We start from the raw sequence: 24,734 nt of genomic DNA, 5'->3' as shown, positions 1-24,734 counted from the left end.
CAGATGGTTTTCTAACAGACCTCATATATATATACGAGGTCTATTAGATAAAAATCCGACACTTTTATTTTTTTTTTTAACTAAATGATTTTGAATGACGTGCGATTACACCAATCATGCTTGAACCCTCGTGCGCATGCGTGAGTTTTTTCACGCGTCGGTGACGTCATTTCCCTGTGGGCAGGCCTTGAGTGAGATGTGGTCCCGCCCTCTCGGCTGAATTCCTTTGTTTCACACGCTGCTCGAGACAGCGCGTGTTGCTTTATCAAAATTTTTTCTGGACCTGTGAGGAATATCCGAGTGGACACTATTCGAGAAATTTAGCTGGTTTTCGGTGAAAAGTTTAACGGCTGATGAGAGATTATGGGGTGCTTCTGTCGCTGTAAGGACTTCCCACAGAGCAGGACGTCGCGCAGCGCTTCCAGGTGCCGTCGTCGGCCTGTTTCGACCTGAAAACATCCTAATTTAAGGCTTAATTCACCCAGGACGTCGTGAGAGAACAGAGAAGATTCAGAAGAGGCTGGCATGAGGACAGGAAAAACACCTCCGTGTTGAAAACCATTTGTAAAATTCAGGTGGCTTTTGATGGCTTTCAACAAGTGAGTAACTGAGAAATTGTTTAACAGCTTGGGCATGTTCCAACTTGCCCGTTAAGGTTTCCAACGCAGGTGTTTTTCCTGTCGCGACCCCCCGCGGTCGGGTCCGGCCCGACATGCGACTCTGCCTGCACGTTCTTTCATTACAAAATGTCCGTTAACAATGGAATGTCAGAATAAACTCCTCATGCCGACTTCTTCTGAAAGTTCTCTGTTCTCTGACGACTTACTGGGTCAACAGAGCCTGAAATGTGGAAGTTTTCAACTTGAAACGGCGAGACGCTGCCGCCTCGAAGCGCAGATCGCCGTCAGGCGCCGTGGGCCGTCCTTACGGCGACACTACCAGACCAAAATCTCTCATCAGCCGTTAAAATTTTTACCGAAAACCAGCTGAATTTATCGAATGGTGTCTACTCAGTTGTGCCTTACAGTTTTGAAAAAATTTTGATCAAACAAAGCAGCAGTCTCTAAGCCATTCCTAAACAATGAAAAAATCAACGAGAGGGTGGGCGACTCCTCACTCAAAGACTGCCCACATGCGAATGACGTAACCGACAGGCGTGAAAAAACTCTCGCATGCCCACGAGGGTTCAAGCATGTCTGATGTAATCACACGTGATTCAAATCCATATGGTTTTTGAAAAAATAATAAGGTCGGATACTTTTCTAATAGACCTCGTATATATATATATATATATATATATATATATATATATATATATATATATATATATATATATATATATATATATATATATATATATATAATAGCCATATAATAAACAAATTAATTGACCTTGTTTGCTCGGTCTGTAAGGGTTTTTTTTTTTTTACTGACACCTCGGTCTGATATTTCCCTGTACAGACCTCACAATCAGTTAATACACACACACACACACATATACACTCATCTTCAACCGCTTAGTCCAATTAAGGGTCACAAGGGACTGGAGCCTATCCCAGCAGTCATAGAGCACGAGGCAGGGTACACCCAGGACAGGACGCCAGTCTGTCACAGGGCCACAAACAGACAAACAAATATTCACACCCACTCGCACAGCTACGGATAATTTAAAGATCCCAATCCACCTAACCTGCATGTCTTTGGATGTGTGAGGAAACTGGAGCACCTGGAGGAAACCCATGCAAACACGGGGAGAACATGCAAACTCCACAAAGAAAGGCTACAGGCGGGAATTGAACCCTTGACCTTCTCGCTGTGAGGCAACAGCGCTAGCCACTAAGCCACCATGCTGTCCAATCAGTTAATAATCCTTTACTATTATCATTATCATCATTATTATTACTTCTATTTTGTCATTTGATTTTAAATGGACCACAATGGAAATAAGTGTTTTCACTTTCTTATGCCATCCATATATTTTTAATGTATTAAATGAACTGAGTGACAGGTCTGCACGGGGAAATATCAGGCTGAGGTGTTGACATTACGGAAGAATGTCAGCGAGGTCCGTGCAAAAAACACCAAGTGTTTAAAAGAAACCCCGACTATAACATCAAATTTGTCAAAAAACTGAAACACTGACGTCTGCTATTATAATATATAGTTAGAAGTGCATGAACAAGTCTTGAATGATATAAAATAGCGTTTATTTATCATGTATTTAAATACAACACGGCCGCCATGTTTTTGCCTGTGCAATGCATTCTGGGGGTGATGACGTGGAAATGTTTCTGAAATCTTTCATGCAAGCGAAGTGTTAAAGCTAGTTCTTCTACCGAGATAAAATGCCACATTGCGCGGCTTTTGGCTGCAATTTTCAGTCTAAGGGCAACAAAGAAAGCGAGGTAAGCCTTAATTGCTTTCCCAAAGAAAGAAAGTTAAGGAAAAAGTGGGAGGATGCTTGTGGAAGAGTGCAGTTGCCGAAAGACCCGCGGCTGTGCTCACGTCACTTCAACGCGGATGCATTTGAGGCTTTTCATCGACCTCAGCTAATGAGGGAGCTTGTTGGTGTTTCTGGATATAAACGGCGTCTTAAACCAGATGCAGTGCCCGTCATATTTCCCCACAAGAAGAAAAATCGTCCACGACTAACTAGTGAAAATAGGACTAAAACACGCGAAAGAGCAGCAGACGCTCTCTTTCTCTGTCGGCATTGGCAAGCAGCCCCCACACAGACATCACCTACAATGGCCAACTCTTGGTTGATCAGAGCGCTGATCTTCATTTCTAACAGTATTTTCAAAGTTCTCTTCCTCACACTGCAGATCACGCTCTGGTTCAAACTGAAAAGGGTGAACAGAGGAGCTCATCGTTGCTAATCCCCGCTAGTTGTAATGTAAACACGGGAAGCCCTGCAGCCGTTTGACGTCACTACCCATAATGCATTGCGTTACAAACAACAATGGCGACCTACGTAGAAATAAAGTTTCTTAAAATATCATAAAACTTGACATTATTTTTGCAAATTTTGTCCCATAGTTATGTTACTAATATCACAACAAGTCATACAGAATAAACATGTATTTATATCGGGGTTCCTTTTAACAGATGATCGGGTCAGTAGCTGGTAAGCTTTCAATCTGTGTTTTTTCTGATGCTGTTTCGATATTTATGGAGTACGTTTATGTCCGACTTGGTTTTTCTAATCATGTTTTTAGCTTCCTGGTTTGTAACGAAAATATGCGTTGCGGACTGATTGTCATGGTAACCAGTCTGATATGGGAAAATATCCGACCGGAAATCAACCAATCAGAGCGTGGGTAGCGTCACAGGCAGCCATGTAATAATTACAATTATGTTATGTACTTACATTGAACTTACTAACACGCACGCTTTTAATAAACAGATGATTTACCATCCCTTGCTGGGATGGAGTGTGAGTCCAGAATGTAATGATCAAAGGCCATTGTTCAGTGTTGTTAGCTAATATCTGTAGTTTCTCCAAAAATATTAGTCTTATCAACATTCCATTTTGGTGGCATTCATCCTTGACCCAAAATACATAAGCATACCAAACGGCAAATGTCAGCTGTCCCCAGTTTGTCTGTTTTCAAAGTTATACACAAGCATAAATGCACAAACGCTACTTGTCTTTGAATATATTGTGGTGAGCTGAGTGGAAGAAAAGTGAGGCAGAGCTTTTTGTCTTTTCTGTATTCTACAGCAAGCAGGTGCATTTAGTTTTTCCACGCCCGCAGAGACAGTGGCGGAAGACATCAAACGCACTATACTTCTCACTCATGGTAATGGCAACATGACACTTAACTAAACTGACTAAACCAATTGAACTACAAAACACAATAAATCAACAACACTAACAACACTGTTAAATTAACATGAACCACAACATTTAAAACCCCCAAACCCTGAACTCCCATGGTGCATTGTAGCACAATGTCCATTGATCACTGTTGTTAGCTAATATCGCTAATTTCTGCAAAAGCATTAGTCCTCTCAACTTTCAGTTTGACCCAGTGTTCATGCTTGACCCAAAATACATAAGCATACCAAATGAGAAATGTCAGCTGTCCCCAGTTTACCCGTGATCAAAGACATACACAAGCACATACGCATGCATACACACACATGTTGGCTACTTGGCTATCATAATATAGATTGGGAAAACTGGTTGACATGGAATACTTTCCAGTAAGGACGGGAGAAGTTTTGTACTTAAACCTAAACCAATTGTTTGAGCATCCATTCAGGCAGAAACAAAGTCATGGTTCCAAAGAAACCACGTGATCCTCAACACTTCCTGCATAATTAATGTATGTTTGTGTTACTTTGATTTGGATTCTGTTTTGATGTTTGAGTGATGAAACAGTTGTTATCACTTTATGTTAACATTTCTCATCTTTTCTTCTTCGGCTCCATTAAAACTTTAAATTCTGTTTTCTTCTTATTGTCACAATGTGAAGTCCTGTGAACATTCAGTATCCAGTTCCCTGGAAACCTGGTCCCTGTGAACTGAGACAGACTTTTGACAAACAGACTGTTCTGGGTTCCTGTTTATGATGTTTCCTGCCCAGCGGTGACTTCATTTACTTCCTCTGGCTGTCAGGCTCCATTTCCTGTTCGGCCGTTAGCTTCATACAGGCACCGGAACCCGAATCCAGACTGACCCGTCTGGACCAGCTCCAAAACAAAACCAGTGATACAAATGAAGCAAAATAAAGTCTGGCAATGAAACGTCAGGACAGTTTAATAAAACCTTTAAAGGATTGCGTTTATATAAAGTCAGTCAACTGATGACATCATCAGTATGATGTCACTGCTGCAGAAACCCATGAAAGGCACTGTGTTGCCACCTGCTGGACATCCAAAAGAGCACCAGTTCTGTAAAGTTACCAAACTACCAGGGAAAAATACGTTGAGGACATCTGACAAGTTCTGGTGGATCCAGGCCTCCTGCACACATTCAGACTTTCACCTCGACAGGTGCCGGTCATATCTGCAGGAAACACATGTGACATCATTAGGAAATGGTTTTTAGCTTGTGTGTGACTTTATGATGTACAGAGAGGCAGCACGGTGGATTAGTGGTTGGCACTGTTGCCTCACAGAAAGAAGGTCATGGGATCGAGTACCACCTGTGGCCTTTCTGTGTGGAATTTGCATGTTCTTCCTGTGTTTGCGTGGGTTCCCTCCGGGTGTTCCACTTCCTCCCACAGCCAAAGACACGCAGGTTAGGTGGACTGGAGACTTTAAATTAGCCTTAGGTGTGTGTGCGGGTGTGAACGTGTTTGTTTGTCTGTATGTGGCCTTGTGACAGACTGGTGCCCTGGCCAGGGTGTACCCTGCCTCATGCCCTATGAGTTCTGGGACAGGCTCCAGGACCCCTGTGACCTTTAATTTGAGTACGCGGGTATAGAAGATGGGTGGATGCACAGAGAAACTGGATGGAATAAAAACTGATGCATGTTCTATTTGTTAACAGAATATTAACTGAAATATAATTGGTTTAAGTGGGACGGGGGCTCAGGTGGGTCAAGGGCTGGACCGTTGATGGTTTGATTCCACACATGACCAGTTTTTTGGTGGTTCTATGGAGGTCAAAGGTCAGGTGAGTTGATGCTGTGCAGTCTCTCACCGTTTGACGCAGTCTGGAATCTGCACGTACTCCGTCGGTATGAAGTGTGAGAGATGCTGGAGACTGTCGACGAACTGCAGCTTCTTGCTGAATTTAGAGCTGAAGAACAGGAAGAGGAAGCAGGAAAAGAAGAAGAAATGGAAGGAAGTGGTGCGGAACAGGAAGAACAAGACATCATGATTATAAGAATGAAGATTTACAAAAAACAAATGTTTTATTAATTGTCTGTATAATGTTGTCATGAATATAATTCTCAGTTTTCCCTCCTACACATCTTGTCAGGTCATCGCATGCATGACTCCACAGAAACAAGCTGAGTCCTGATTGGTAACCACCTGGTCCAGGTGAGTGGTGGGTGTGTTCTGGGCCTTTTCCATGTAAGACACGTGTTTTTAAAAAATGACCACACCTCCTTAACTGTCTGTGTCCAATCAAAACAAACAGCACTGGAGCGAGTCAGCACACATTATTAATGAAGAGCTTCCTCTTTGACCTCCCTCTTGTCTGCCTGGTGACCCCAATGTGTGCATCCTTCTCCCTATGTACCCCGGATCGCTCCTCTGCACATGTCCGAACCATCTTAATCTCACCTCTGTCTCTGAAATGTCCTACCTGTGCTGTCCCTGTGTTATGTTACACAGTGCCATACTAAGCAACATAAACACACTCAACTAAACACACAATGCAACTCCTAGCCTTCTCTATATTTCTCCATCAGCACTCTCAGAGCAAACATTGCATCTGTAGTGCTCTTTCTCAGCATGAAACCATATTGCCTCTCACAGGTCTTCACTTGTTTTCTACATCTAGCGTCTACTACTCTTTCCCATACTTTGTTCTGTGGCTGATCACCTTTATGCCTCTGTAATTACTGCAGCTCTGCACATCACCTTTGTTTTTCAAATCAAACCAGCACACTTCTCCACTCCTCAGACATCCTCTGATTTTTCAAGATTTTATTAAACAGATTGGTTAGGAATGCCACTGCCATCTCTTCTAAACCTTTCCATGCCTCCACTGGTATGTAACCTTGACGAACTGCCTTTCCACTCTTTATCCCCTTAATAGCGAGGGGAGTGTGTTGAGACCAAGTGGCAAACTGGGCCTGCTGGATATGAGGCAGATGCAGAAGCGTAGTACCGTGACTGGCTGCTTGAGGATGGCTCCAAAACAGAGCACTTTCTCATAGGACTGTGTGTTAAAATGTCCAACTTTAGAGCAGAAATAAACATGTTTACAGACTTGTACAAAAAAGGTTTTGTTCTCTTTCAACAATTTCCTCCTCCATGACAGCTGTAGAAGGGGGGAATTTTTTTTCTAATGTCTTAGTTTTTAAGTTATTTTAAGCCATTACTTTCTGTATAATTGGGGTGTGGTCACATTGACTGACAGTTGCTGAGTGGAGCACCTCAGTGTCTTGTCTTTAGCTCTTTGTCTGCTTGCTGTGGCTGGTTGTGCAGAGTGTAAGGGATTATCCTTGCACTTCCCGATTTACTCTCTTTACATCACTCAGCCTTCTGTCCCTCTCATTTTCTTCATTCATCAGTTCCTCAAAAATTCCCTCCACCTTCTCAACACACTCCCCTCACTTGTTAGCACATTACCATCTGCATCCTTTATCACGCTAACTACTGCACATCCTTTCCAGCTCACTGCCTCTGTATGGACAATTGGTGCAAGTCCGTTTGTCCTTCTTTAGCATTGAACTTCATGTACAGCTCGCCACTTCTCTTTTCACCTTATGCCACATCTCCTTGTACTCTACTTTCTTCATCTTTTTCACCAACCTCTTATGCTTTCCTGAATATCCTTGTTCACCACAAAGTCTCCTCATCTTCCTTCCATTGTCCAGATGTCACACCTAGCACCTTTGTAGCTGTTCATCCCTGTCCTTGATACCATATCTACCCATTACTTCCTCATCACCTGTTCTTTTCACCAACATGGCCATTGAAACCTGCTCTAATCACTTCTCTTTCATGCTTGGGCAACCTCTCCACCACCTCATCTGACTCACTCCAGAAATCTTTCTCCTTTATCTCACAACCTACTTGTGGGGCATATGCACTGATGATATTCATCATCGCCCCTTCAGTATCCAACTTTACACTCATCACCCTGTCAGACATTCATTTCACCTCCAATGCCCTCTAAGTGCATTGTTCCTTTAAAATGACCCCAACACAATTTCTCTTCCCATCCACACCATGATACAACTTGAACCCACTGCCTGTGTTCCTGGCCTTACTTCCCTTCCACTTGGTCTCTTGCACACAGTATATCTACCTTTCTCCTTTCCATCATAACTGCCAGCTCCCTCCCTTTACCAGTTATACTGCCAACATTCAAAGTCCTGACTCTGACTTCCACCCTTCCAGTTTTCCTTCTCTCCCTCTGTCTCTGGACACATTCTCCTCTTTTTCTTCTCCACCCAGCAGTAGCTCAATTTTTGCTGGCACTGTGTCGTGCAACACCACTGGTGGTGATGATTCCCTTAGCAAAAAGAAGTTTATTCAAGTGTACTATGAGTATACTTATTTTTTACTAAAATTGAGGAAGTATACCTGAAGGTAACTTTTTATAAACTATATTTTATGTACTTTAATACTAAAACTTAGACTTAGACTTTAGTATACTTTTTACGTCTTTCTGCCACAAAGTACTAACACTTGTGCAGTTGGAGCAAGACATACTAAGTCAAGCCATTGACTCAAGTAACTGAAAAGAAGTCATAAAAGTACAGATTTTTTTCTATGTAGTTATTTAATTTTGGTTCCAAAGGTTCGCACTTTTCTTTTACCTTTTTTGACAAGGAAGGACTTTAGTTCTCAGTTGAAGATGCTATGTTTACATTTTTACAAATAAGGACTTGATCGTGGAGAGACCATTATGTTTACATTTTACATGCACTTTTTCCTTTAATTGTCTCCACAAAGGAAGGACTTGATTTCATAAGTCTTTGTTTTGTGTTTAACATTCTGTCTTATGATTTTTAAATGCATCACACTCTTGTGTACATACAGTACAAGTAAACTTTAAGAATACTTTAAGGAGTATATTTTCAGTATATAAATAGTAAGCTACAAGTAATATGCCAAGCAAAATTAAAGTATAAAAAGTAAAATAGTGAAATAACCAATCAGTATAACAGTATACTTTAAGTATACGATAATAAACTAAAAACAGGGACTCAAAGTATACAACTAGTACAATGGCAGTATATCGATAAGTGCACTTGTGGTATACTTTAAGCATAGGAGAGGGATATATCAAGTACACTGATAAATGTACGTGTGGTATACTTTAAGCATACAAGAGGGATATACCAAGTACATTGATAGTATATAGATGAGTGTACTTGTTGTATACTTTAAAGTGTACTTTTGCAACCTTAAAACGAACTTTAAAATATACTTTTATAAGCTTGAAATGTTCCAATTTAGTCTGAAAAAGTATTAAATTTGTGTACTTTCTAGTATACTAACAGTACACGGTCTATAGTATACTTACTATACTTATACTTATACTGAAACATACTTAATAAAATGAACTTTAAGTATACTACTTTTTGCTAAGGGTTGTTAACCCGGGCCTCAACTAATCCGGTATGGAAATTCAATTTGTGACCTGCATTAATAGGGTTTTTTAACACCAGATGCCCGTCCTGATTCAACCCTACTCATTTAGCTGGGCTTGGGGCAGCATTCAGAGTGTACTGGCAGTTCATTTCCAAAGCCACTGTTGCTTATTTTGTTCGGGTTGACTGATTGCCATTCATTTTAGAAATATTTGAAATTAATTTGTTAAATTTAACAAATGTAGAGCAGAGGTTCAAAAGTTTAGGAAGGCAGCTGCAGACCTGATGAAGGGTTTGATGATGGTGATCAGAGCTTTAATGTACCAGGTCGGGTGAACGACGTAGAAACCCTTCAGATTCTTCCTCAGCCTGAGACAAGACAAACAGAGAGACAGGCAGAGGATCAGAGTGTGTCTCATCTACGTTGAGGTCATCGTCTCACAGAAGCTAACCAAGTTAATGAGCCACTCTCAGGTTAATCTGCTGATTTTATTTGTCTGGACCATGAACATAATCTTGTGAAAAGTTGCATTCTATCAGAAAAAAAGAGAAAAAAAAATCTACAACACAGAGTTCATGTTTCAGTCATGTGACTAATAATTCACTGAGCTTTATGACCTCACAGAGCACTGAGCTGTAGGAGGCAGGACTGAGTTTCTTTGTTGTTCTCAGTTTGTCTCGGGACAGAGAACTGTTTGAACTCACTACTGCCACCTAAAGGACAGAATTCTGTCCCGCGTGACAGATTTTCTTCCTCTTTTTTGGTCTGTGAAACAGATTTCTTTGTGTTTGAGTGGACGGCATTTACTTCCTGTCGATGGTGGTGTAACAGTCTCGCAGCCAGCTGATTCCTGGCAGTTTGTCCCGCTGTCCTCCAGCACACAGGTACACGATCACATAGTCTTTGGCTACCATCAGGTCCAGAGTTCCCACCACATACCTGCACGTGCAGCCAACCGTTACCGCAAGCTTCACGTGTACGGTGCAGCTAACAACATGAGCGAGGAGTTTTCACCTGAACAGACTGTCCATCACAAACGGATAATTTTCCAGGCGGTTCTCCGGCAGGTAACAGGAAGAAAACACAATGATGTCATTCATACCGTCTCCATAGTAACCTGAGAGATGAGGACATGATTAGTGTGAGGGCGGGGCTGTCACATGAGCAGCAGGTGACTCCGCCTCCTGACCTCCGTGGGACAGCACCCTGAGGTAGGGCTCCAGGACACTCATGTTCACCCTGCTGTCCTGCGGCGGCTCGCCTGTGGAGAAACAGCGCCACCTAGTACCATATTCATCCACCGTGTCCTCCTGCTCCAGACAGCTTGGCTCGCCTTGCTCCATTGCTGGTGTGGAACCAGAACCAGAACCAAATCTGGAACTGGATCCAGGCGCTCTGCGGTGAGATGCCACACCTAGACGATGCAGTTCATCTACCAGATCACACAACATTAGACATCTAATGGCCAGGCCTCCAACCACTTCAAAATGACCTCTATGACCTTTGATCTCTCACCTTCCAAATCCAGGTCATAGTTGGGGAATGGGAGGGACTCGCTGTCAGAGGGCGTTTCCATGGCATCCAGGTCAAACTCCAGTCCCATGTCATCATCGTCGTCAGTGGACGGGGAGAGGAAGGCCGAGGTGAAGTCATCGGAAAGCGTAGAGTCACTGCGCCCTGATTTGGTAATTACAGCATCATTTAGAAAGGTCATGGGTCCCAGTGCCACATACCACACTTTAAATATTCAATCTATTAATAAAACAACGTGATTCTGTCATTATTTACACAATAAAACGTCTGAGAAATATTCAGTGATTATCTGTTCTGATTACATTTTACAGGCAATCAATGAAAGATATCAGAAAATAATTATCAGGTTTTTTAAAATCACTTTATCTCTGATTTAACAAGTTTAAATCCAGATTAAACCTGATCAATATTGGCTTTAATTCACTTAAATCAGAATATCTTATTTATTCAGATATACGAGGTCTATTAGAAAAGTATCCGACCTTATTATTTTTTTCAAAAACCATATGGATTTGAATCACATGTGATTACATCAGACATGCTTGAACCCTCGTGGGCATGCGAGAGTTTTTTCACGCCTGTCGGTTACGTCATTCGCCTGTGGGCAGTCTTCGAGTGAGGAGTGGCCCACCCTCTCTTCGATTTTTTTCATTGTTTAGGAATGGCTCAGAGACTGCTGCTTTGTTTGATCAAAATTTTTTCAAAACTGTAAGGCACAACTGAGTGGACACCATTCGATAAATTCAGCTGGTTTTCGGTAAAAATTTTAACGGCTGATGAGAGATTTTGGTCTGGTAGTGTCGCCGTAAGGACGGCCCACGGCGCCTGATGGCGATCTGCACTTCGAGGCGGCAGCGTCTCGCCGTTTCAAGTTGAAAACTTCCACATTTCAGGCTCTGTTGATCCAGGAAGTCGTCAGAGAACAGAGAACTTTCAGAAGAAGTCGGCATGAGGAGTTTATTCGGACATTCCATTGTTAATGGACATTTTGTAATGAAAGAACGGGCAGAGTCGCATGTCAGGCCGGACCCGACCGCGGGGGGGTCGCGACAGGAAAAACACCTCCGTTGGAAACCTTAACGGGCAAGTTGGAACATGCCCAAGCTGTTAAACAATTTCTCAGTTACTCACTTGTTGAAAGCCATCAAAAGCTGCCTGAATTTTACAAATGGTTTTCAACACAGAGGTGTTTTTCCTGTTGCGGCGCACACAGATTCGCAGAGTCGTCACGGAAACGACTCGGCGAATTTGCGCGCACGTCTTTCATTAAAAAATGTCCTTAAACAGAGGAATGTCCGCATGAAGTCCTCATGCCGGCCTCTTCTGAATCTTCTCTGTTCTCTCACGACGTCCTGGGTGAATTAAGCTTTAAATTAGGATGTTTTCAGCTCGAAACAGGCCGACGACGGCGCCTGGAAGCGCTGCGCGACGTCCCGCTCTGTGGGAAGTCCTTACACCGACAGAAACACCCCATAATCTCTCATCAGCCGTTAAACTTTTCACTGAAAACCATCTTAATTTCTTGAATAGTGTCCACTCGGATATTCCTCACAGGTCCAGAAAAAATTTTGATAAAGCAACGCGCGCCATCTCGAGCAGCGTGTGAAACAAAGGAATTCAGCCGAGAGGGCGGGACCACATCTCACTCAAGACCTGCCCACAGGGAAACGACGTCACCGACACACGTGAAAAAACTAACGCATGCGCACGAGGGTTCAAGCATGATTGATGTAATCGCACATCATTCAAATCCATATAGTTAAAAAAAAAATAAAAGTGTTGATTTCTTATCTAATAGACCTCGTATATATTTTTTCTGAACAATTTAGGAAATGAGTTTTAAGTAGACACTGTCTGATTTTTTAATGATTCAAAAGTTGACAAAATAGTTGATTCACTTTAAATGATAAAGCATTGACACAATGACGTCAGGATGTCTTTTCAGAATAAAATATCTACACTCAACAAAAATATAAACGCAACACTTTTGGTTTTGCTCCCATTTTGTATGAGATGAACTCAAAGATCTAAAACTTTTTCCACATACACAATATCATCATTTCCCTCAAATATTGTTCACAAACCAGTCTAAATCTGTGATAGTGAGCACTTCTCCTTTGCTGAGATAATCCATCCCACCTCACAGGTGTGCCATACCAAGATGCTGATTAGACACCATGATTAGTGCACAGGTGTGCCTTAGACTGCCCACAATAAAAGGCCACTCTGAAAGGTGCAGTTTTGTTTTATTGGGGGGGGGATACCAGTCAGTATCTGGTGTGACCACCATTTGCCTTATGCAGTGCAACACATCTCCTTCGCATAGAGTTGATCAGGTTGTCAATTGTGGCCTGTGGAATGTTGGTCCACTCCTCTTCAATGGCTGTGTGAAGTTGCTGGATATTGGCAGGAACTGGTACACGCTGTCGTATACGCCGGTCCAGAGCATCCCAAACATGCTCAATGGGTGACATGTCCGGTGAGTATGCCGGCCATGCAAGAACTGGGACATTTTCAGCTTCCAAGAATTGTGTACAGATCCTTGCAACATGGGGCCGTGCATTATCCTGCTGCAACATGAGGTGATGTTCTTGGATGTATGGCACAACAATGGGCCTCAGGATCTCGTCACGGTATCTCTGTGCATTCAAAATGCCATCAATAAAATGCACCTGTGTTCTTCGTCCATAACAGACGCCTGCTCATACCATAACCCCACCGCCACCATGGCCAACTCGATCCACAACATTGACATCAGAAACCCGCTTACCCACATGACGCCACACACGCTGTCTGCCATCTGCCCTGAACAGTGTGAACCGGGATTCATCCGTGAAGAGAACACCTCTCCAACGTGCCAAACGCCAGCGAATGTGAGCATTTGCCCACTCAAGACGGTTACGACGACGAACTGGAGTCAGGTTGAGACCCCGATGAGGATGACAAGCATGCAGAAGAGCTTCCCTGAGATGGTTTCTGACAGTTTGTGCAGAAATTCTTTAGTTATGCAAACCGATTATTTCAGCAGCTGTCCGAGTGGCTGGTCTCAGATGATCTTGGAGGTAAACATGCTGGATGTGGAGGTCCTGGGCTGGTGTGGTTACACGTGGTCTGCGGTTGTGAGGCTGGTTGGATGTACTGCCAAATTCTGTGAAACGCCTTTGGAGACGGCTTATGGTAGAGAAATGAACATTCAATACACGAGCAATAGCTCTGGTTGACATTCCTGCTGTCAGCATGCCAATTGCACGCTCCCTCAAATCTTGCGACATCTGTGGCATTGTGCTGTGTGATAAAACTGCACCTTTCAGAGTGGCCTTTTATTGTGGACAGTCTAAGGCACACCTGTGCACTAATCATGGTGTCTAATCAGCATCTTGATATGGCACACCTGTGAGGTGGGATGGATTATCTCAGCAAAGGAGAAGTGCTCACTATCACAGATTGACTGGTTTGTGAACAATATTTGAGGGAAATGGTGATATTGTATATGTGGAAAAAGTTTTAGATCTTTGAGTTCATCTCATACAAAATGGGAGCAAAACCAAAAGTGTTGTGTTTATATTTTTGTTGTGTATTATGTAGATGTAATAAGAATAAATTATTTTGACAACCTAGATTTTATTTTTGTAGTTTTGCAATCTATATTCTATATAAAAATACTGCAAATGCTATTTATTAACACATTATGGCTCTTATTTTGTACCCAGAGACAGACTGAGCGCTGGAGCCACCAGAACCTTCTTCTTCCTGGGTCGCGACCCCGACAGTGGCAGGCTGTTAGGTGGAACTGCATATGATAAACACAGAGCAAAGGTTAAATTTTTGATTTTCTGGATCATCCTGCAACCCAGAAACCCATCAGGACAGAACGTTTTCCACAGGTCTCAAACTCGTGCCATGAGGGCTGCAGATGATCCTCTTGATGACATCAGCAGATCACGTTACAAAGTGATGCTGATGATTTCAGTTACCTGGTGGAATAAAATCTGAAAGCTCATGGTCCTAGTTCCAGAGTTCTCCTCCTCCAGCACAAAAAGCTAAAAAAAACAGCCTATGCTAAAAACCTGATAAAGGTTTATTAGAAAAAATAAACAAAACGAACAAAAACAAAACAGGGGAGGCTTTTTTTTTTAATAGAACACCTTCTGTCCAAACCCAAATTACCTAAATTAAAGAACATTAAATCTGGTGAAAAGCACTTTAACACTTTACATTTAAATTCCCTGTGATTAGCATTTCACACTTGCAGGTAATGCAATGTGTCTGCAGAATTTCCATCAGTAACTTTGTAAAAAAAACAAAAAACAACTTGCATATTCAATTCAAAAATTTTAGATCAAGGTGAGGAGCAGTTAACCTCTTTTTCTTGAAAAATGCAAAATAAAAGTTTGATCAAGTAGATTCTGAAGCTTGGGTGCTAATTGCGGAGTCTTGGTGGCTACTAGAGGCCACTGTTAATTGTTTTTGAATGTTTCTGTAGAAAACGAACCGCAGCCACCTGGTCTGTCGTCGGTTGCCGTTGATGACTTCTTCTTTGGTGGAGATTCATTGTGATTGTCACCCCCTGTTGGTGATATAGAGGTGCACTGACTCAGCAAGGATGACTCAGCAGGTTTTCCACACTCCTTTTGGGCTACAAAGAAACACAACATCAGATGCTTTAAGGAGAAGCAACGATGAAGACAGAGTTTTCCTCACTCAGTCTGACCCTATGCACTTCCTCGTCTTCAGGTCAAAGCTGGTTCCTGCTTAGGGTTACACCTGCTGGGTCATTTAAAAAAATGCTGTGTCAAACTGATGCTGTTTGCTAGACAGTGCTGTACACTTTTACTGGCTCCGCTAATGAGCGGATATTTGCGACCGTAATCCATCTTTAATGTCCGCAAATCACAACAGGGTTATTGCCATTCTAATCCAACTCCATCATTTGCACGGTTCATTTCTCTGTAAGTAATTTAGTCGGCGAATCGTTATGAAACGGTGTGATTGGCTCATCAAAGCTAACCGTAGCAACAGCGTCTTCATGCCAAACTGGAAAGTCTGTGTGCAGACCCACACATTTCTCCATCTCGTCAGGTGCACTGAGTTAAATCCACAGTAAATCCATCCAGTTAAATCCATTAAATCCACGCATTTCGGCATCATCATCACTGCACTAGTTTCTGTCGCTCTCAGTTGACAGTGCCATTATTGACACCTGCACAACAACACGGTCAGGGCGCGGAGTTATACATCAAATGTGAAACAGTCAAATATTTTGCCACCGTCTTCTCAATATTTTATGATATGAAATCTCACAATTAACTAATCAGATTTGCGGAACACATGTAATTGGATTAGAATCTGTGGTTCAGCTCCTCTGCAAAAATCTCAGCGGCTGTTTGGTGAAATTAGTTCATATTTCATATGTTTAAACTGTTCATCACTAAGAAAGTTCAAATTTGAAAAATCTGATGTGGTCTATTGCCCCCTACTGGTTGTCTGAAGAACATGCTGAGGGAAATAGCATCTGCGAATTTTGAACACACAAACTCACTCATCATATTGAAGGATTGCACAGCTAATGTTTTCATTTCTGTCATTTCTCAGTTTTCCCTGTGTCTCAGTTTGATTCTCTGTAAACGTTGTGCTACTCCTGTTTGTAACAGAATTCTAACCGTAAATTTTTCGTACCTGATTCTTGCTGAGGTGTTGTGGTACTGGAGGTAGTAATCAGATCAGCTGCAGTAGTTTTTGTGGCTTTGATGTTCTGAGTGTCATCGTGCTGATGCAGTGACCTGTAGGTTTTACACACAGAATTATTACACTGATGTCACTTTCTTTTTTGTCTAATTGCATTTTTGCACAATATAAAATGTAATAAAATAGTTTGTTTTTTAAAGCTCTAAATGGTCTAGCCCTTCAGTATATTTCTGATCTGCTCACACCATATCTTGCCCCCAGCTCGCTTAGGTCATCATCACAACTTCCATCTGTAAGACACTCACGCCTCAAAACCAAAGATGAAGAACAGTCTCCCACTGCACATTAGATCCTCTCCCACCATAGACTGTGTTAAATCCAACCTGGAGACTCATCTTTTCTCTCTTGCTTTTAGTTCAGTCTAATTATTGGCAATTATTATTGGTAAATATTGGTGTTGTCCAGTGCACTCCTCATATTCTTTATTTTCATTTTATTCTATTTATTTGTTTTTATACAAATATTTATAATTTTGATGTTCTATTTCTTGTACCTTAGCTAACTTGCACTTTGTCACCCACTCACTCATCTTCATCTGCTTATCCGGTGTCGCCGACCGAACCCCTGCCCTCTACAAATTGGTCCACCCTGCCTTCACTGCGCATGCATCATTTCAGAGCGTCACTCCAGTCATCATCTATCTTAGCGACAGATATCTGAAGCTTTTGTATAACAATCATTTCCACATAAATTCAGCATTATTTCAGAATAAAAGACGGAGGAAGTGATCAGAGCGCCACAGCAGCACATCTGAGTCTGACTCTCTGAGTCTGACTCTCTACACCCAAAGCAATCAAAGGGAATAATGTGATTATTAAGCATCAAATGTAAAAAGTAAAACCTCTTAAATAATTCTAAACTCAGTTTTAAGCAAAAATGAGGCGATAATCTGTGAATTGCTACTGATGTTCCAAATTGAGGAATGCACAGTGAAGGCAGGGCGGACTGATTTTTAGGGGGGGACCGTTCGGTCGGTGACACCGGGATCAGGTTGCAGAGACTTGCACTTCATCTGCTTCTTGAATCCTTATTTTCTGCCTTATTAAGTTTATTCTGATCCTGATGACTTATTTTCATTTTCACATAAGTCAACTGTATTTTTAATCATTGCTTGTGTTGTAAAGCACTTTGAGTTAACTCCTATTGTTTTAAAATGTGCTATAGAAATAAAATTTTTCATTTTTCATTTATTAATTTATTTGAATGGGACAGTGCATATTAATGAACAGAAAACAAGTACTGTAAATATGGCAGATTTAGCGCAATGCTATTTTCCATCTGCAGTCCCGTGGGGTAAAAATACCACCAACACAAAACATACATGACCCATACAAAGAATACAATATAATACAATACAGTACAACACAACACATTACAAGACAAACACTACAATAAACAAATTAACATGACAACACAAACAAAATAACAAAATCAACACTATTGCTAAAGTGCCTAAATGTTAAAGTGCTGATCATTAAAAAATGACTTGACTTTTGCTCTTCCTGCTTTTTTAAATTCCGCTTCACGTTTAACTCCACGAATAATTACTCATTTTATTTATAATTATTTAAAATGCATTTTGTTTATCTTGACTATTTGTTAGTTGATTCGATATTTAAATACATTTATAATAAGTTGAAAGGTGCAATTGTTTAGCACTTTAATTAAGTAATCAATCAAAAAAAAAAAAAAACAATCTAAAAGCCCTAGTCTTTAATACTAGATGTGGATCAGTCCTGACCTTGTTTTGGGTGAGCCTTCTTGGATGAATCCTGACCCAGGTTTGGGCAAGCCTTCATGGACGACTCCAGACACAGGTTTTGATGAGTCTTCGTGGATGAATCCTGACCCAGGTATGGGTAAGCCTTCATAGGTGACTCCAGACCTGGACTTGGATGAGCCTTCATGGATGAATTCTGAACTGGGTTTGGGTGAATCTTCGTGGATGGATACAGACCCAGGTTTGGAACAGCCTTCATGGATGATTCCAGACTTGGGTTTGGGTGAGTTTTCGTGGACGAATCCTGACCCGAGTTTGGTTAAGTCTTCGTAGTTGACACCAGAGTCGGGTTTGGGTGAGTCTTCCTGGATGACACCAGACATGGGATTGGGTGAGTCTTCCTGGATGACACCAGACATGGGATTGGGTGAGTCTTTGTGGATGACACCACATTCAGGTTTGGGTGCATCTTCCTGGATGACACCACATTCAGGTTTGGGTGCATCTTCCTGGATGACAACAGACCCAGGTTTAAGTGAGTCTTTGTGGATGACTCCAGGCCCGGGTATGGGTGACCCCTCTTCTCGACCTTTCTCTCTGGACTCCATTTTGTCCCTAATATGTTGGTGATGGCACATGTTTGGCAAATATAACAGCAGAAAAGACTTTCCATCCTATCAGCTAACAAGCTAATAGCTGTCAAATACCAAAGTTTGCTTTAACTGAATTAAAAACCATCAAATCCATAATGTAGAAGAACTTCAGAGATTGTTAGTCATTAAAATACAACATGAAATCAGAGATTTTTGGAATGTGGATACTTCACTTTTCATCTAGGTAGGTTAGTGTTTTCACATAGATCTTGTCCTGGGTGAAGGTAGGCTAACAGGTTATCAATACTCACTCATTCACTCACTCATCTTCAACTGCATATTCCAAATAAGGGTTACAGTGGGAGGGGAAGGGGGCTGGAGCCCACACCATAGGGCATGAGGTGGGGTACACCCTGGACAGGACGTCAGTTTGTCACAGGGCCACAGGTAGACAGACAAAACACATTCACACGCACACACACCTACAGGCAATTTAAAGTTTCCATTCCACCTAAACTTCATGTCTTTGGATGTGAAAGGAAGCTGGAGCACCCAGAGCAAACCCACACAAACACGGGGAGAATGTACAAACTCTGCACAGGAAGGCTACAGGTGGGAATCGATCCCATTACCTTTTTGCTGTGAGGCAACAGTGCTAACCACTAAGCCACGGTGCCACCCAGGTTATCAATGCTTTCTATGTTAATTCTAAGGTAGGCTTAGAATAAACACCAATGGGCCCATTTGTGGCCTATGCTCTGTTGGGATGATAGGCCACCCCCTCTTTCATAACCTAACCTACGCAAGGATACATTAGCCTGGACTTCATCATCATCATCATCATCATCAGCCCAACTGGGCACCTTTCATTATCTGTATGATGGGAAAATGTGACAGGAAACATGATGAAATTTAGACATTTTTTTGCAAACATTTGTATGTGTCACCATTGATATTTTTCCCTGCCAGTAGATGGCAACTTTGCACTGCACGCCATTGGTGCCCAAATCAAAAACCTTAGCACATCTACAACAGGTTTTACATTAATTTAATTATTTTAACCTAAGATTGCAGAATTCAACAGTTCTGAAAGACTCTAGAACATCCAGCATGACAGGTTTCCCCTCTTGAACAAGCAGCATGGTACAAGCAATGCAGTACAGTTTCCCTGTAGGACAAGCAGTGTTGCACAGGTTTTCCCCTTAGAACGAACAGTGTTGCAAAGGTTTCCCCCTTAGAACGAACAGTGCTGCAAAGGTTTCGCCCTTAGAACGAGCAGCGTTGCACAGGTTTCTCCCTGAGAATGAATAGAGTTGCACAGGTTAGAACAAGCAGTACATGTTTCCCCTTAGAACAAGCAGTGTGGCATAATTTTCCCATTTAGAACAAGCAGTGTGGCATAATTTTCCCATTTAGAACAAGCAATGTGACACAGGTTTCCCGTCTAAAACAAGGAGTGTGGCACAGGTTCCCCCCTTAGAACAAGGAGCGTGGCACAGGTTTCTCCTTTAAAACAAGCAGTGTGGCACAGGTTTCCCCTTAGAAAATGAACAAGGAAAGACACAGTACAGGTTTCCCCCCTAGAACAAGCTTCACAACGCAGGTCTCCCCTCTGGAATGAGCAGCGTTGCATGGCACAGGTCTTCCCTCTGGAATGAGCTGCGTGGCATAAGTTTCTCCTTTAGAACAAGGAGAATGGCACAAGTTCCCCCATAGAACAAGCAGTTTGGCACAGGTTTCTCCTTGAGAAAAAGCAGCATGGCACAAGTTCCCCTCTTAGAACAAGCAGCGTGATATAGGTTTCTCCTTTAGAACAAGCAGCATGGCACAGGTTTCTCCTCAAGAACAAGCAGCATGGCACAAGTTTACCCCTTAGAACAAGCAGCGTGGCATGGCACAGGTCTTCCCTCTGGAATGAGCAATGTGGCATAAGTTTCTCCTTTAGAACAAGCAGTGTGGTATAGGTTTCTCCTTTAGAACATGCAGCATGGTATGTTTCCCTCTTAGAACAAGCAGCGTGGTACAGGTTTCTCTTTTAGAACCAGCAGCATGGCACAAGTTTCCCCCTTAGAACAAGCAGCATGGCACAAGTTTCCCCCTTAGAACAAGCAGCGTGGCACAGGTTTCTCCTTGAGAACAAGCAGCATGGCACAAGTTTCCCCCTTAGAACAAGCATCGTGGCACAGGTTTCTCCTTGATAACAAGCAGCATGGCACAAGTTTCCCCCTTAGAACAAGCAGAGTGGCACAGGTTTCTCCTCAAGAACAAGCAGCATGGTATAGGTTTCTCCTTCACAACCTGCAGCGTGGTATAGGTTTCTCCTTCACAACATGCATCATGGCACAACTTTCCCCTTTAGAACAAACAGCGTGGCACAGGTCTCCCCTCTAGAATGAGCAGCGTGGCATAAGTTTCCCCTTTAGAACATGCAGCATGGTACAAGTTTCCCCCTTAGAACAAGCAGCGTGGTATAGGTTTCTCCTTTAGAATGTGCAGGATGGCACGTTTCCCCTTTAGAACAAGCAGCGTGGCATAGGTTTCTCTTTTAGAACATGCAGCACGGCATGTTTCCCCTTTAGAACAAGCAGCGTGGCACAAGTTTCTTCTTGAGAACATGCAGCATGGCACAAGTTTCCCTGTTGGAACAAGCAGCGTGGCACAAGTTTCCCCCTTAGAACAAGCAGCGTGACACAGATTTCTCCTCGAGAACAAGCAGCATGGCACGTTTCCCCTTTAGAACAAGCAGCATGGCACAGGTTTCCCTCTTGCAACAAGCAGCGTGGTATAGGTTTCTCCTTTAGAAGATGCAGCACGGCATATTTCCCCTTTAGAACAAGCAGCGTGGCACAAGTTTCTCCTTGAGAACATGCAGCATGGCACATGTTCCTCCCTTAGAACAATCAGTGTGGCACAAGATTCTCCTTGAGAACAAGCAGCATGGTACAAGTTTCCCCCTTAGAACAAGCGGCGTGGTGCAGATATGCCCTCCCGAACAAGCAGTGCAATGCAGGTATCCCTTCTCAAACAAGCAACACAGCATAGGATTCCAATTTCAATTTTTCAATGTATTTTAATTTATATAGCGCCAAATCACAACAAAATTGCCTCAAGACGCTTCACACAAGTAAAGTCTAACCTTAACAACCCCCAGAGCAAGCACACAGGTGACAGTGGTAAAGAAAAACTCCCTCTGAGTATGAAACCTCAAGCAGACCAGACTCAAAGGGGTGACCCTCTGTTTGGGCCATGCTACCGACAGAAATTACAAAACAATTCACAAAACAATATAGAGGAAATGTTGCCAGTGCACAGGACTGGAGGATTTCAGAAACAGATACCTCACCCATCTCTGGATGAAGCCGCACCTCAAACAGAGAGAAATGAAAAAAAACAAAAACAGGATTAGGCATCAGAAAGACAACAAATACAGTATAATTTATCAGCATTAATCAACAAGAAGAACAAAAGAAATACTAAGGTGATCGCCGGCCACTAGCCGTAAGAGCCACTAAAAGACCCAGAATTTAGATAACATTGAGGCCGCGGCCCGCTCCATTTTCTAATAAAAGGAATTTAAGAGTAAAAAGCATAGTAACACTATGCCAGTACGCTAGCCATACGAAAGGGAAAATAAGTGCGTCTTAAGTCTGGACTGGTCTCTACAGAATCTGACTTTTATTGACGCAGGCAGATCATTCCACAGAACAGGGGCACGATAAGAGAAAGCTCTGTGACCCGCAGACTTTTTATTCACCTTAGGGACACAAAGTAGTCCTGCACCCTGAGAACGCAAAGCCCAGGCCGGTACGTAGGGTTTAATTAGGTCAGCTAAGTAGGGAGGTGCCAGTCTGTGAACAATTTTATAGGCTAGTAGCAGAGCCTTAAAATCTGATCTCACAGGGACAGGAAGCCAGTAAAGAGATGCCAAAATGGGTGTAATATGGTCAAACTTTCTGCTTAGTTTCACAAGTCTGGCAGCAATATTTTGAACCAATTGGAGAGCCCTATTGCTGGACTGCTGTAAACCAGAAAATAGAACATTGCAATAGCCCAATGTAGAAGAAACAATTGCATGAATCAGGGTCTCAGCATCAACCATAGATAGGATGGGACGAATCTTCACTATATTTCGCAGGTGGAAAAAAGCAAACCTTGTAATAATTCTAATGTGGAGGTCAAAGGACAACATAGGAAAAAAATTACCCCAAGGTTCCTCACTTTGTCAGTATGACACACAAACCTAGGCTAAGTGTTAACTGGTCAAATTGATGCCGATGTCTCACTGAACCAACAATCATCATTTCAGTCTTATAAAAGTAGTAAGTCATCCAGCCTCTCACTGATGCAAGGTAATCTTCTAAGCATTTTATGTGGATGAGATTACCAGCAGTTATCAGCATGCATAACATCAGCATAGCTGTGAAAGGTAATCCCAAAACGCCACAATATGTGCCCAAGGGGTGCTATATAAAGGGAGAAAAGCAGGGGGCCTAAGAGGGACCCCTGTGGAATCCCAAATTTCATGTCACTAAGGTTAGAGGTAGTGTTATTGTACAAAACACAGTGAGAACGACTGGTCAGGTATGACCAGCCGTTCCCCTCTAGAACAAGCAGTATGGCACAGGTATCCTCTCTGAACAAGGAGCGTGGATTCTTGTCTTTTGAGGACAAGATTTTTGTCCTTTGAGAACAAGAATCTTGTCTCATTTCCTCTTTTTAAACTAAGTTCTTTTTTAATATTCTGAGTCGCTGGAATCAGACTTTGGACAAATTGTGTTTGAAGTTAAGCTAATATTTATTTAAAGATCTCTGAAAGCCAGAGTAAACAGGACACTTTCATGGCACCAAACCCACAAAGAATAAAAAGAAGACATAAAAAAAAACATAAACAAACAAACAAAACAAGAAAAACAGTTGCAGACTTACAGTTGGTGACTTCCTTTTGCTTGTGATCCCTGAACCAGTCAGATCGTTTCAGGACAAACAGCAAACACGCTGCCTCACGCCTGCTGATGTCACGGGAACTCTTTCTGACTTTACAATCTGACTCAAAGCAGAGGCGTGGCACAGAGGGCCCTGCCCCGTAACCATGGCAATATTACCCAAGGTGAGCTGCATGGGCGGAGCATGAACTATACCTGTCTGTACCTGCCAAGTTCACAAACACTAAAGTCCACAGATTACACAGAACACAACCAGTAATTATAGTGTTAAATTCCACTTTACTAAACGTCTTTAAAGGAGACATATTTTTTAAAAAGTGTTTTGTTTTGTTCTTTTGTATAAACTTTTAGGTGGTTGGACTTTCTTATACAGCTACCATTAATCTTAAACTATCTTGCAGACTCAAAACCAAAAAGCAAAACGTTCTGGTTTCTGTAGGCATAACTCTGCCAGGAGGCAGGGAGAGAGGAAAAGGAGGTGTGGTCAATGGCAGATTCTTTTCATTTAAAGCAACAGACACAGAAACTGAAAATGTGAAGGTTGTACAGTTATTTTCTCAGTGCAAAAATAAAGTCAAAGCATCAGTGTAGAAAGGCATGATGGGAAACTTCTGGTCATGTTGGTCAGCTGACTTGCAAAACATTTTATAATATTTTTTTTTTAATCAACACAGGGTCAAAAATATACAAACCTCCACTCTGATGATTAATTTGGTGTTGTAAAAGTTGGTGAATGTCTGTTAACTTCATCTTAGTGATAATGATTGACAGCTCTTATTTAACCTTTATTTAACCAGGTTAGTCCCATTGAAATCAAGATCTCTTTTGCAAGGGAGACCTGGACAATTATAACGTTTCCAATTCTTTAAATCTGGAAGGAAACCAGAGCACCCGAAAGAAACCCACACAAACACAGGGAGAACATGCAAACTCCACACAGAAAGGTCACAGGTGGGAATTGAACCCATG

General features: G+C 42.2%; 1 protein-coding gene across 3 annotated transcripts; it reads right to left on the bottom strand.

Annotated features, from left to right (window-relative positions):
• Positions 1-4,739: 4,739 nt before the first annotated feature.
• On the bottom strand, positions 4,740-24,610 carry LOC117501999 (protein prune homolog 2-like). 3 transcript variants are annotated; one of them, XM_034160978.1, is made up of 12 exons: positions 23,749-24,610; positions 18,251-18,844; positions 16,441-16,544; positions 15,266-15,400; positions 14,471-14,554; positions 10,747-10,908; positions 10,421-10,663; positions 10,246-10,348; positions 10,039-10,170; positions 9,513-9,599; positions 5,654-5,752; positions 4,740-5,014 (listed from the first exon to the last, which is right to left on the bottom strand). In XM_034160978.1, exons 2-12 carry the CDS (start codon positions 18,835-18,837, stop codon positions 4,990-4,992), a joined length of 1,761 nt encoding a protein of 586 aa, XP_034016869.1. In that variant the 5' UTR covers positions 18,838-18,844; positions 23,749-24,610; the 3' UTR covers positions 4,740-4,989. The 3 variants fall into 3 exon arrangements, with proteins under 3 accessions (XP_034016869.1, XP_034016870.1, XP_034016868.1); XM_034160979.1 differs by having other exon boundaries at positions 18,251-18,630; positions 23,749-24,609; XM_034160977.1 differs by lacking the exon at positions 23,749-24,610 and having other exon boundaries at positions 18,251-19,336.
• Between the last annotated feature and the right edge of the window lie 124 nt (positions 24,611-24,734).

The sequence above is a fragment of the Thalassophryne amazonica genome, chromosome 20 (assembly GCF_902500255.1).
Source record: "Thalassophryne amazonica chromosome 20, fThaAma1.1, whole genome shotgun sequence".
In the NCBI taxonomy this organism is placed as follows: Eukaryota; Metazoa; Chordata; class Actinopteri; order Batrachoidiformes; family Batrachoididae; genus Thalassophryne; species Thalassophryne amazonica.
Note: the sequence above shows the minus strand (reverse complement) of the source record. Positions and strands in the feature narration are given on the sequence as shown.